This window comes from Sabethes cyaneus, chromosome 1 (assembly GCF_943734655.1).
Source record: "Sabethes cyaneus chromosome 1, idSabCyanKW18_F2, whole genome shotgun sequence".
In the NCBI taxonomy this organism is placed as follows: Eukaryota; Metazoa; Arthropoda; class Insecta; order Diptera; family Culicidae; genus Sabethes; species Sabethes cyaneus.
Window position 1 is genome coordinate 53937679 of NC_071353.1, and position 14941 is coordinate 53952619.

The window sequence follows — 14941 nt, forward strand, 5'->3', positions numbered from 1 at the left end:
CAACTCGGTTTTGGGCCACTCGTCGCCAATTTCCTAGTCGTCTCAGAAGTCGCAAATCGCTTTCGACCTGGTCGATCCATCGTGCACGTTGCGAAGTTCAAGCTGTTCAATCAGCACCCACTCGCAACCTGTGAAATTTAGCGATCTGCGGTTTCAAGTACCGAGTCTACATTCGTCGTCCTTGTTTCGTCGCCTAGGTCGATGCCGAATGTTCCGCTCCGAACTTGCTTGAACTTTGTTAGTTGTTTTATTTAGGTGTGTAGCCGCACTGGGGCAACACTACCGAGTCTCGCGATGGGGTTGCCATCTTATAGTGCCGAGACTCACTATACCTCCTTCCCGGTTAGTAAACGACCTTAGTGTCCACCGGGGTTGGTTACCCGATCTCCACTAACGTTGCTCTTATTCCGCATGGTACCACGAGGAGGTCGGGATCGGAGTTGCTGGATAAGCCAGCCATTTACCAGGCAAGTATTACATCATATATCGTAATAAGACCAGAAACAACCCCAACATCATTATTACTTTCACCGCATTTTTCTTGCAAGACTTCAGTTTTTGACGATTTCTAACGCAAATCCATATAATCGCTCCAAGTAGATAGATCATTGCGTTCTTTCCCACTACGGCTTACTTTTAGGATTTTTATCATATAGGTCTAAGTTCAGAAAAAATAAAGAACTAGAATGACAACGCGTCACCCTAATAAAGTGCAACGAATCCACCGAAAATAACCAGTATGAAACGCTGAAACAGTGATCGGCATCGGCTCGCCTTACCAACCTTCTCTTCGGCATAGTTCTCCATGACCAGAATCACAGTCCCTTCTCAGTAAAATGCGTCGTTTAAGAGGCCAGGGCTGTACCGATAGAGTGTTTTATTCACTCTTTGTCTCCGCGCGTTGCCGGATACAGTGCGTTTAACGATTGCCTTCATTTTAAAGGCGAATCTCGATGAAAAGCTATTGTGATGGATAATATAATGGAAGCTCCTGGCAGCGAAGTGTTCGAAGTGAATCGTTGTGAAGAATCTTGCGTGACAAACCCCGAACTAAGTATTGGCGCTTTAACCCGTGTCCTGAACGAAGTCTTAGTGAAATCGGAGGTGACCGATGTCGTTCTCTTCATCCAAGACAAAGAATACCTATCGCAACCGGAGTTAGTAACCAGTGGATCTGCTGGTTTCACTATTGGCATGGCATAAAAACTCAAAAAAGTGTGATGAGCAAAAGGACGATAACGCAGACATGACGCGAATTTTGACGTAGGACTACGTCTTACGGAAAGTTTTGAGATAGGGTGTCATTCCAAAAAATCGAAAAATGCGAGCGTCACGAAAAATGAAAGGTTTTGAGCGCTAATAGCTCAGCGGTTTTCCGATCGATTTTCAATGTTCTTACACCAATCGATCGGAAAATCTTCTAAGAATTGACCCAAATGAAGAAAAATATGGATTCTTGATGTTGAACTATTGAAAAATTGAAAATAATGAACCTATGTTTTACAGGAATTCTCGCTTCGTGATTGGTTGGAAGATTCTTTGCGATGATCTAAACTTATACCAATTTGTTATCTGTGCTTGGGAAGTAACCCAAAACAAGTGACAAAGTTTCTTCATTTCAACAAGATTTCTTATCACTACGGTCAAACCTAGACCATTTTGATGTCCTTGCTTGGGAAGTACGCCAGAGAGAGTGACAAAGCTTCCTCGTGCCAACAAATTTCTTACGAACGCGGCGATTAAACCTAGTCCAATTTGATGTCTGTGTTAGGGAAGTGTGCCAGAAAAAATGACACAAGTTCGTTGTCCCAACAGATCGCAAATTCTTTACTGCGAGACGATTAAACCTCGGCGAATTTGATATCTGTGTTGGAAAAATGTGCTACAGCTGTAGTGTTCGGTTATAATACGACTCTGTATGAATACGCATGCTTGCCGTTTCATTAGAAATGTAGTGAAAAGATGTGCTGTTGATAAAATAGGATTGAATTGGTAAAATCCCTTCAGCGTGGGAAATATGGATAATAAAAACAATCTTTAATTTAGTAAGGTAGCAGGAAAGCAATAGTTTGTGTTCTTGATTTTGTTAAATTGTTTTCAAATGCACAATCTTTTGAGAATTGAACGTATGCAATGTTACTACTTTGATAAATGTTACATACAACGCATGTAACATGTCTATATGCAATATATATGTATACATGATATACATGTATACATGTATACATGAAGAATCGAATGATTACAAGCATGAATACATGCTACTATCACTACAAAGAGTCTTACGTAGTCCTGCGTCACCTATATATGCGGTCGTGTCTTGTACACAACCCCTATGATTTTTTTTTCGGTGTGTATAGCTGCCCACGGCCCACGGGACTATTAGTGAAATGTAATGTCACTACCCAACTCCAGTGGCAGTTGTCAGTGTCAATCAATCCGCGACGATTTAGCGTATCTACGTGCAAGACCAGGCAGTTGACGTGTTAGCACAGAGAACAGACTACCCAGGTAATCGACAAAAAGTGTGTAAAAGGTTTTTATGTAATCTACGAGTAATCCTTCAATAGAGCGCCCCTCGAGCAGTAAGTGGTAAACTAAATCGTGATGTCGCTGCCATCGCTGCTATGTAACTCCAGCACAAAGAAATATTGATAAAGGTACATGAATATTTTTTGATGCGTTTGGCAAACTATTTCTGGAGGGCGCCACCGACAGATTTTACACACAAAAAATCGATTACTTCCTTCGAGCCTGTTAATCTGTTTTCTGTGCTTAAACTATAGACGGGACATTTGCACTGTCAAGAGGCTTCAGAGGGTAAATATAGAATTCAGCATGAAGGAAGGGTAAATGGAGGGGCCTGAGAATAAATCCATGCTAAAGTCACTTGACATCGAATGGCTTGATTCTACTAAGATTCGAACCCACGACTACTCGCTTGTCAAAGCAGACTCGGTAACCTTGCGGCTACGGAGCCCCCCATCTCAACCGAGTTACATGTAGAAACTTTGTTCAACAGGCTTTGTCTTAGGACGGCAAGCCACCTAAGTAAGTAAGTAAGTTCAAATGACTTCGTGCATGAATGCTTTCATCATCAACGCAAGAAAATGCTGGATCGGCCAAATTTGTTAAATTCTTTGTAGTGATATGCTAATAATTTTTCATGGGTGCTTGTGACAGGAAATGTTTTACTCTTTCTTCGATGCTTGCTCTACTAATCAGTGGCCTCATCACGTTCGGCTGCTCAGAGTTCGGTAAAAAAATTTAAGTGTGTAATGATCTGTAAACGTCGATTGGCACCATCGAAATTTTTACCGAACGTTCAGCTGTTTAGATTTCGGTAAAATTTTACCGAATTCGGTGATTTTTGTTAAGTGTGTGCAAGAGAAGAGTGTCAGATTTGATGTATGCAGAGTTGTCAAAAAGATTGTTCGCATATTACGAACACAATTTATAGCGTCCACCATTATAGCGCGTAAAAAGCTGGATATATTTTTTAAACATTTTTCTCTAGTTATAACCAAGCGCAAGGGCTGACGTGCTAGACAAGTAGATATAAACTTATTACTTACATACAGCCAAGCAGATTTTTTCTGCGACGATTTCAAGCTATCAAAAAAGTTAGCAGCGCGTTTTGTTACCAAAGAAACGGGCAATAAATTGGATGAACTGGAAAATTTCGATAGATAGGCCAAAAATATATCGGAAATGCAGCGATTTCAACCCACAATCGCCGCTGGTATCAGGTTTTTTGCGTTAAGCTTAAGCTACCGCATCCAATTTATCATTCTTTTATTTTTAAATAAGTTTATAAATTAAACAATTTTTATATTACCCTTTGGTGCGGGCTTACCTATAACTATTACATTAAATCACCATCATATTCACACTCAAAATATATTTCACGTCGAAGTTACCTGAAAAGTTATGTGAATATTTTCCACCCAGCTTTTCGTGTACTATTTACGTGATTTTCAGGTGATTCGCACGCATACTAATGGGTTAACGTGAAAATCAGATAGATGTTATTATTTTTTCCAATAACAATCACCTGAAAGTCACGTAAATCCCTGTAGAGAAATTTACGTGATTTTTCACGTGGATCCACACGTCCTGGATTATTTTGAGTGCACCATAATATCAAGGATATCAATAACTTACGCATCCCTAGCTACTCCCAATAGAAAATTTTGACAGATGCTGTTTTACGCGTCTACCGACGAAATAGGATGCCAAAGAAATCAACCTATTAATCAACCGACTTCGTCGGATCGCGTTGGGTGGTTGTCTCCGTCACCCGACGCATTGGTATATTTAATCTGTTACCGTCGGGTAACGATTAAATCAGGTGATGATCGGTTTACTCTGTACAGAATGCTCTTTTGACAGCTTAGTCTGATTGATTTTTGAACAAGGCCAGTTTACTTCTAATTTACTTGTTCTTTATTTGAATAGCTAGGTAAATATCCGTTACATAAAAAGACAACTGCATTGAATTTGTAACTTATTATCGCTATTTTAGTTGGAATTTGGCACTGAAAATTATCGTGCGACTATTTTTTCCTATCGGATTGTGGAGCCGCCTAACGGAGAGAGAGGTTAGTGATAAGCTGCTCTTGACTCGGTTGATATCTTCCGTCCGGATCGGCGTCGCCGTCAATCAGGCATGGAATCGAAAAGGTTCTGCGACAAATTCATCTCCTTTGTCACGATGCAAACGGATTGGTTCTGCGGAGGAAATTGATCTATTGGCTTCATGAAGGAAATTGATTATTGATAAGCAGGTTAGTGAAATGAAACTATAGGAGTCTATATAAGTGTTCGTGAAGGTTCCGAAGAGAGACATTTCTTCAATGAACAGCTTTTTTTCGATTCCAATTAATTACCTTTTGATTGTTACAGGTTGTCATAGCGCCGGCGTCGCTCGTGCTATTTCATGCAGTCTTCTTCGTTTAACTCGGTCTTGGGCCGCTGGTCGCCAATTTTTCAGAAGTTGCAAGTCGCTTTTGAACTGATCGGGCGATCCCGCACGGTGGGCATTTCTGTTCCTGAGGCAGGAGTTGTTGAAGATGGTCACTTTCAGGGCATTATTAGGAGCATTATTATTAGAATTAGGGTTAGTTCAATAGACTGTTCAATTTAATGCTCTAATTGATCCACCTATTTTGTATGTTTTGATAAATTTTATGTCCCGAATAATCGACCTATTTCGTCTGGTTCCGTAGGTTACAAAATTTTCTCTATCGATGAATCCACCTATTTCGTACGATTTACGTATTTCGTCCTCTGATTCCTCCACCGATTTGATCGGCTTTCGTAGGCAAGTTAACTGCATACACCAATTAATCCACCTATTTCGTCGGTATTGACAAATTTTATCTCCCGATTAATCAACCTATTTCGTTTGGTTCCATCATGCACCTCTATTTCATCACCCGACTAAACAGCCAATTTAGTCGGTTTTAGTCGATCGATTAAACATACCGACGATAGATCGCCCTGTTAAACTCCCATAAGCGTCGTTGCAACAATCGGCCGATTCGTCGGGTCCAAAATCGGGCGATTCAGCCGACGCGAACCTATACTAAATCGGAGGAAAGGTCAGGGGTGTGAAATTGTCAAAATTTTGCGGACTAAACATCCATGGACAATTTGGAACCAGCCAGCTTACCAAAAATAACAGCTAATATTAGTTAAATTATAGCTAAGAGGCTGTGTTTAACAACTTTCTAACTAGTTTCATTTGTTTTAAAATGATTCAACCTCTAAGTAGGCACCAGAACCAAAAGCAGGGATACCAGACTTGCAGATTTGTCTGCAAATTCCAGATTTTTGGAACGGTCTTACAGATCATTAGAAATTTGCAGATATTTGCAGTTTTTCTGACTTTTATTGTTTTGGCGCAGATTTTTGTTCGAAGCTCTTTAAACTTTCACAGACTTCCTAAAAAAGTGTGCAGGTTTTCGCAGATTATTTTTAAACCAGAAAATTCGAGTAGCCGGAAAACTGCTCGATTTTTTCGGTTTTCGAGCAGTTGCAGACATTTTTTTAGAAAATATGGCATCTCTGACCAAAAGTATTGTGCTTTGCAAGAAATCTTTTCATTCTCGGAAAGTTCATAGCAAGCTGTCAAAATAATTCTGTATTGAGCAAAGCTGACGAATTTTCGTTAATTGAATATCGATATTTTTCACATATCGATACGTATACTCAGCTGAGAGCATAATCAGCAAAAATGCTCGCATCACGTGACGATCTGCATTTTACATTTGTTTTATCACACTCCGTTTGACTTGTTTTATAACGTGTTAACATTTACAAAGCTGTTATATGCATGCCGCAATTAACTATTTCGAAAAAAAACTATCGAGATTTCGTCCACGAATATCGGTACCAGTTATATCGATACATTATCGCCCAATGCTGACCTCGCCAAATATTTTTTTTTTTTTTAATTCTATATTAGAGAGGTTTTCAGCAGCGGGGTGCTATCCCAATCTTAACGAACGGTGTTTGACAGTCGACTTAACGAAGGGCGCTATTTCAAGAAACGCAAGAAATAGCGCCCGTCTGACAGGTAGATTTGCTGCCAACCTTGTCGAGATGTGCTGAGATGTTGGCAACAAAAACATGGCACCCATCGCAAGCCCCTGGTTTTCAGCCTCGCCAAATATTGAAGGATGTGCTTTTGTCCAGAGCTGCCATACAAATAGATTAATTTCTATTGTTTAGATATTTGCAACCCCATTCCGTACTTCTTAAATTTTGTTACTATATTTACACATATTTTTATACTTATGATATTCAATGAATTTATATAATACATATTTTTGAATGTAAGATGCTAAAAGACATTTTTTTTATGTAGTTTTAGTTGCTAAAGCATCAGTAACAATTGCACATATAAACCAAAAAATATTTGGCCACCTTTCCTTGTTCTCGTTGCGGTGATTGACGATGCGGGTTACCGCCGCAACAGGATGAAAATTTATGTAAATAACCGCAATACCAAAACCAATGAGTGGGACATGTACAATGTATTGTCAATTGCAAGGAAAATTGTACCATCCAAAGTGCGATATCGCTCATAAAAGTGCTATTTTGCAATAAATCGTTTCGGTATCTTCGGCGCACTTATTGCTTGGAGGATAACGAAAAAGTGCGCCGAAGATACCGAAACAATTTATTGCAAAATAGCATTTTTATGAGCGATATTGCACTTCGGATGGTACAATTTTTCTTGGAATTGACAATATATGTAGTTTGACAGTCACACCACCCCGCTGGGAAAGGTAGGGGTGATTTTTTATCGGGGCTTTGTCAATTTGCGTCAGTTCTCATTCTCAGTTCCTAGAGTTAGAGTGACTATATACAGAGTGGCGACAAGTCATCCCAAATGTATGCAATGCGGCTTTTCCAAGGTTTTTCTTTCTCTTTCCTGCATACGCGTTGGATAGGTCGTCTGCTCGATTGGAATGACACTGACAGATAATTATCATTCCAATTTTGACATTGTCGCCACTCTGTATATAGTCACTCTATCAGTTCCCAGTGTTGTTCCTTGTCAGCAGGGATACCAGACTTGCAGATTTGTCTGCAAATTCCAGATTTTTGGAACGGTCTTACAGATCATTAGAAATTTGCAGATATTTGCAGTTTTTCTGACTTTTATTGTTTTGGCGCAGATTTTTGTTCGAAGCTCTTTAAACTTTCACAGACTTCCTAAAAAAGTGTGCAGGTTTTCGCAGATTATTTTTAAACCAGAAAATTCGAGTAGCCGGAAAACTGCTCGATTTTTTCGGTTTTCGAGCAGTTGCAGACATTTTTTTAGAAAATATGGCATCTCTGACCAAAAGTATTGTGCTTTGCAAGAAATCTTTTCATTCTCGGAAAGTTCATAGCAAGCTGTCAAAATAATTCTGTATTGAGCAAAGCTGACGAATTTTCGTTAATTGAATATCGATATTTTTCACATATCGATACGTATACTCAGCTGAGAGCATAATCAGCAAAAATGCTCGCATCACGTGACGATCTGCATTTTACATTTGTTTTATCACACTCCGTTTGACTTGTTTTATAACGTGTTAACATTTACAAAGCTGTTATATGCATGCCGCAATTAACTATTTCGAAAAAAAACTATCGAGATTTCGTCCACGAATATCGGTACCAGTTATATCGATACATTATCGCCCAATGCTGACCTCGCCAAATATTTTTTTTTTTTTTAATTCTATATTAGAGAGGTTTTCAGCAGCGGGGTGCTATCCCAATCTTAACGAACGGTGTTTGACAGTCGACTTAACGAAGGGCGCTATTTCAAGAAACGCAAGAAATAGCGCCCGTCTGACAGGTAGATTTGCTGCCAACCTTGTCGAGATGTGCTGAGATGTTGGCAACAAAAACATGGCACCCATCGCAAGCCCCTGGTTTTCAGCCTCGCCAAATATTGAAGGATGTGCTTTTGTCCAGAGCTGCCATACAAATAGATTAATTTCTATTGTTTAGATATTTGCAACCCCATTCCGTACTTCTTAAATTTTGTTACTATATTTACACATATTTTTATACTTATGATATTCAATGAATTTATATAATACATATTTTTGAATGTAAGATGCTAAAAGACATTTTTTTTTATGTAGTTTTAGTTGCTAAAGCATCAGTAACAATTGCACATATAAACCAAAAAATATTTGGCCACCTTTCCTTGTTCTCGTTGCGGTGATTGACGATGCGGGTTACCGCCGCAACAGGATGAAAATTTATGTAAATAACCGCAATACCAAAACCAATGAGTGGGACATGTACAATGTATTGTCAATTGCAAGGAAAATTGTACCATCCAAAGTGCGATATCGCTCATAAAAGTGCTATTTTGCAATAAATCGTTTCGGTATCTTCGGCGCACTTATTGCTTGGAGGATAACGAAAAAGTGCGCCGAAGATACCGAAACAATTTATTGCAAAATAGCATTTTTATGAGCGATATTGCACTTCGGATGGTACAATTTTTCTTGGAATTGACAATATATGTAGTTTGACAGTCACACCACCCCGCTGGGAAAGGTAGGGGTGATTTTTTATCGGGGCTTTGTCAATTTGCGTCAGTTCTCATTCTCAGTTCCTAGAGTTAGAGTGACTATATACAGAGTGGCGACAAGTCATCCCAAATGTATGCAATGCGGCTTTTCCAAGGTTTTTCTTTCTCTTTCCTGCATACGCGTTGGATAGGTCGTCTGCTCGATTGGAATGACACTGACAGATAATTATCATTCCAATTTTGACATTGTCGCCACTCTGTATATAGTCACTCTATCAGTTCCCAGTGTTGTTCCTTGTCAGCAGGGATACCAGACTTGCAGATTTGTCTGCAAATTCCAGATTTTTGGAACGGTCTTGCAGATCATTATAAATTTGCAGATATTTGCAGTTTTTCTGACTTTTATTGTTTTGGTGCAGATTTTTGTTCGAAGCTCTTTAAACTTTCACACACTTCCTAAAAAAGTGTGCAGATTTTCGCAGATTATTTTTAAACCAGAAAATTCGAGTAGCCAGAAAACTGCTCGATTTTTTCGGTTTTCGAGCAGTTGCAGACATTTTTTTTAGAAAATATGGCATCTCTGCTTGTCAGCATATTATGACATCATTCATATTTGTTTTGAAAATTGAACTGAGTTTTAGGTTTTGTTGGTTTTGAATAATACGCGAACGTGTTGAAAAAACCGACAGTCGTAAGTTTCTCGGTTAAAATGTCTAATTCTCATCTATTTCTCAAGTCTGGATTTCCACGTGCTCCGCTGGCTAATGGTGTTGGACGGTATGTCTGTCAACTTCAACGAATTACCCTCAAATACTGCAAAAATAATGGCTCTAGCAAAGGAATGCGTGATTTTCTTGAAAATGACTTGCTAGACTTCACCCGTGCCAATCCTGGTGTTGTGGTGTACGTAAAACCGCGACGGCATCGGACGGCAGTCATGTCAGCCGAATATTTAAACGGTGATAAGCAATGGATCAATTGTCGGAACAACACACGGGAAGAGATACGGAAATGGGTGGAAGTGCTTAAAACTCAATCCGGTGAGTCCAGTGACTTGCGATTACGTAAACTATGGCACACCGAGATGCCATCCGTTCAGGGCCCGTGGACACCGTTTATTCACCAACATCCTTCGGCGAACGTTGCCGAATATCCGTGTCACCATTTATCACGACTGCAAACGACAGAACCGACGGCATCAGAAAAACTAATTGAGCTGTATAAAGCCCAGATCGCCACAACCGAGAAAAATAATCCCAAAACCACATAGAGCAATGTTGGACAATAATAAAAGTAGTATTAAAAATCGTGTAATTGTTTGTTCTTCTCTTCTTGAAGCTGTAAAAAAGTATTCATTAATTTTTCTAACTAGTTCCATATTATTAGTAGTTTTTTTGCGACCTTTTACAGCAAATTAATACCAGCGTCAAGCTAGGGAATAAAGCCTCTTCCAGCTTATAAAAATTCAAGGTTGCCAGAAAATTATTATTAGAGCAAATTACCAACCAAACAGCGCCATCTATGAGATTCCCAAATACAGAAGCCTTTTCGAAAATCAAAGAACCGGTTCGGGTTTATTCGCGTTGACGAACGTAAGCTGCTGCCACCTCCAAAAGTTTACTGTAGGGGTGAAGCGAAATAGGAATTTCTTAAAGAGCGCAAGAGATCGAAACATTTTGGCAGATTTTCACCCACACGTGCATACGGGCATTTTTATGAGAGTGCAAGAGATCGTTTAATGCCGTCAACGCGAATTCTTTAGCTAAAATTCGGTAGCCAAGAAGCCTACCATCCAGCGACATCTACAAAACCAGCGCCAAAACAAACGCTAAGGTTCCTAGGAACAATTCACAAATTACGTAAGACAGCACTCAACAATACAAAAAAAATATCGCGTAGGCGGTCGGAAAGCAAAGAAACGAACTGATACGAAAACGACATCTGTACGTTCGACATAAATGCATTTTCGGAGGAACGTTTGGATATTTCTAAATAGAATTAACAAAAGGGCGAATGTCGCAAACTTAAACAAAACGGGTGAGAGTCATTTTTTGCTGGACCAGCATAGAAAAATCAACCCTCACTCGATTTGTTTACGCTTGCGACATTCGCCCTTTTGTTAATTCTATCTTCATTTGCTAATTGATTATAAGGGTGATTGATTACTAGTAATCGGGGGTAATCAGTAAAGTAATCAAAAGTAATTTTTTTAAAAGGTGCGTAATCATTGCTGTTGGAAACCCCTTGGTTTTCGCCAAAGAAGGAAAGCAGTAATTTGCGGTTTTGTCACTAACAAGAATGACATTAGCTGCGGATCGGTTATGCACAGAGATGCCAGAAGTGAAGACATGTCTTCATTTTGAAGACATTTTTGTTACAAAGAAGACTTTTATTTTAAAATGTCTTCACTTGAAGACATGTCTTCACCATGCAATTCAAATGGGTAAAAAAATCTGGAAAGCCGGAAGAAGACAAATGAAGACATTTTTCTTGATTTGTGAAGACTTTTCAAAAAATCACCTGGCATCCCTGGTTATGCAGGAGTGAGAGGGGAGCGAAGAGTGGAGGAGAGTAGAGTGACTATATATAGAGTGGCGACATGTCATCCCAAAAGTATGCAATGCTCTAGCAATGCTTATTTTCTTTCTGTTTCCTGCATACGCGTTGGATTGGTCGTCTGCTCGATTGGAATGACACTGCCAGATAATTTTCATTCCAATTTTGACATTGTCTATAGGCGAATTCGAGCAAAACTAAGAGCAACCGTTCGCTACCTGGTTGTGATTATTGGAACTACAAAAAAAGTGCAATTCCCAAAATGCTTGCTGGCACCTATATGGAGCTCAACTTTAAAAGTAATATTTTACTGAATTAACAAACAGTGGGAATGATGAAAATGGATAATAATGGTAAGAAAATGCATTTCCTTTCATTTGATGTATATTGTTTCTGATTCGGGAGATTATTAAAGCTTCGCAAGTGTATTTATGTTTACGAACTGATAGGTTATATGTTTGGCTCTTGGCGCAAGTGATGCTAATCACGAAAATAAATCCGTTAGCATTTGAAAACACATCGGAATGCACTGAAGACTGAAAATAATTGGTGATTCTCTATCCAGGATATGTAAACTTTACAGCTGACTCTATGTACTTTTGCTTCATGCGGTACAAAATCAAACATTAACATTTTTCTGCCATAATGTTAATTAATTCGAATATTTTCACTTACTTTAACGTAGATAAACAAATTTCTTCCAATATTACGCTATCTAAAATCCTGACAATTGAAAGGGTTTATCAAAAACTTCATTTTATTTCAGCTTTTTTTAAAAATGTATGGAGTTTGACAGCGATTTTACTTTTCATCACTTTTTTTATGCAGCGCCTCCAAGCGGGTGATAGCTTGTCAAAAACGCCTATATATAGTCACTCTAGAGGAGAGGATCCGGGAGTTTGATATTTGAGGTTTTTGATATTATTCCTACTGCAAACAGCCTCAGCGAGGGCCCCAGCTAATTTCAAAAAGTGAAGATTTGGTATAAAGTTTTATCCATGCTTTGCGCTCTTTAACAAACCTGTGCACCTGCTTCATAAATAGAACAAACTTGGGCAGGTGGCAGCACCGTTTCGCTCACATAGCGAATTGTGTCTGGGCCTTAAAAGCGGCATCTGTAAGCACCTATTTAAAAAAACGTGATACCAGGTACAACAAGCCAATTCGGACATATATCTAAAAAAATTATATGAAACATTGAAAAACACATGAATGGCTCTATGTCAGATCTGTTGCATATACCTAGACCCTTCACCATGTGGAGTGGCGCCTTCAACGAGACAACAGGAATCGAGATATTCAGGTTTTACTAACAAATTCGCATACCGATGGAGGTACTTAAAAAAGTTATCTGAAAATTTTTATATGAAACATGGAAAAACACATGAATGGCTCTATGTCAGATCTGTTGCATATACCTAGACCCTTCACCATGTGGAGTGGCGCCCTCAACGAGACAACAGGAATCGAGATATTTAAGTTTTACTAACAAATTCGCATACCGATGGAGGTACTTAAAAAAGTTATCTGAAAATTTTTATATGAAACATGGAAAAACACATGAATGGCTCTATGTCAGATCTGTTGCATATACCTAGACCCTTCACCATGTGGAGTGGCGCCCTCAACGAGACAACAGGAATCGAGATATTTAAGTTTAACTAACAAATTGGCATACCGATGGAGGTACTTAAAAAAGTTATCTGAAAATTTTTATATGAAACATGGAAAAAACACATGAATGGCTCTATGTCAGACCTGTTGCATATACCTAGACCCTTCACCATGTGGAGTGGCGCCTTCAACGAGACAACAGGAATCGAGATATTTAAGTTTTACTAACAAATTCGCATACCGATGGAGGTACTTAAAAAATTTATCTGAAAATTTTTATATGAAACATGGAAAAACACATGAATGGCTCTATGTCAGATCTGTTGCATATACCTAGACCCTTCACCATGTGGAGTGGCGCCCTCAACGAGACAACAGGAATCGAGATATTTAAGTTTAACTAACAAATTGGCATACCGATGGAGGTACTTAAAAAAGTTATCTGAAAATTTTTATATGAAACATGGAAAAAACACATGAATGGCTCTATGTCAGACCTGTTGCATATACCTAGACCCTTCACCATGTGGAGTGGCGCCTTCAACGAGACAACAGGAATCGAGATATTTAAGTTTAACTAACAAATTGGCATACCGATGGAGGTACTTAAAAAAGTAATCTGAAAATTTTTATATGAAACTTGGAAAAACACATGAATGGCTCTATGTCAGATCTGTTGCATATACCTAGACCCTTCACCATGTGGAGTGGCGCCCTCAACGAGACAACAGGAATCGAGATATTTAAGTTTAACTAACAAATTGGCATACCGATGGAGGTACTTAAAAAAGTAATCTGAAAATTTTTATATGAAACATGGAAAAATCAGAGGGGTTGTGTACAGGACACGACCGTATATATAGGTGACGCAGGACTACGTAAGTCTCTTTGTAGTGATAGTAGCATGTACTCATGCTTGTAATAAGGTGTTTGCAGAGTGCATATGTATTGAAGAGCTGTTGGGCAGGCAAAAGTGACTGCTCCATATAAACTGTAAGGGTTGGAAATGGTGAGATTTTTTAAATAATTTAATTTCTTCATTGAAAACAGAAATTACTATTTGCGTTATATGTATAGTAAGGTAATATATCTGTTTACTAAATAACAAACCTATTTTCAACAAACAAGCTAAACGCGGTAGAATTGATCAAAAATGTAACTATTAACTATGTTAGCGGGATAAAACTGACCAAATATCTATAACCAGCGATTGCTTTCGGCCAAGAAAACAATAAATTATACTAAAATCAATGCTACAGTGAGTCACAGTGAAAATCGTCCACCTTGTGTTATTAACATCTATGATGGATATAATTAAGAATTACCATAAAAACCTAACAATTTTTTTTTTTCGATCGCTAATTTTATGTCACACTTATCAAATAAAATGGTTAAATCCATTTTTACGGAAGTCGAATAACTACAATTTCAAGAATCATCAAATTTGGTAGAAATTAACGTCACAGTAAAAATCGTCCACTTCTCATTCCCCCTAATTGTGCCTATGTATTGGTGAGATCTGAAACGAATGAGCAAATCTGTATTCAACTGACAGTTCAAAACTGCTTGTATTTGGAACTTCTGCGCAAAATCATTTTCTATTTGTGAAGTATAACGTTAAAAATGGCAGGAAAGAAGCAAACGACTGTGGAAATCAGAAATCTGGTGGTTAGCCATTACAAAAATGGTAAAAGTCAGCGAGAAATAGCACAAATAGTCGGT

The 14941-nt window shown here is 38.6% G+C and overlaps 1 protein-coding gene across 1 annotated transcript; it reads left to right on the forward strand.

Moving 5' to 3' along the window:
* Positions 1 to 9689: 9689 nt before the first annotated feature.
* Positions 9690 to 10354, forward strand: LOC128745414 (39S ribosomal protein L43, mitochondrial). The gene has a single exon (XM_053842488.1). The coding sequence runs from the start codon at positions 9759 to 9761 to the stop codon at positions 10317 to 10319; it is 561 nt and encodes a 186-aa protein (XP_053698463.1). The 5' UTR covers positions 9690 to 9758; the 3' UTR covers positions 10320 to 10354.
* Positions 10355 to 14941: the final 4587 nt, after the last annotated feature.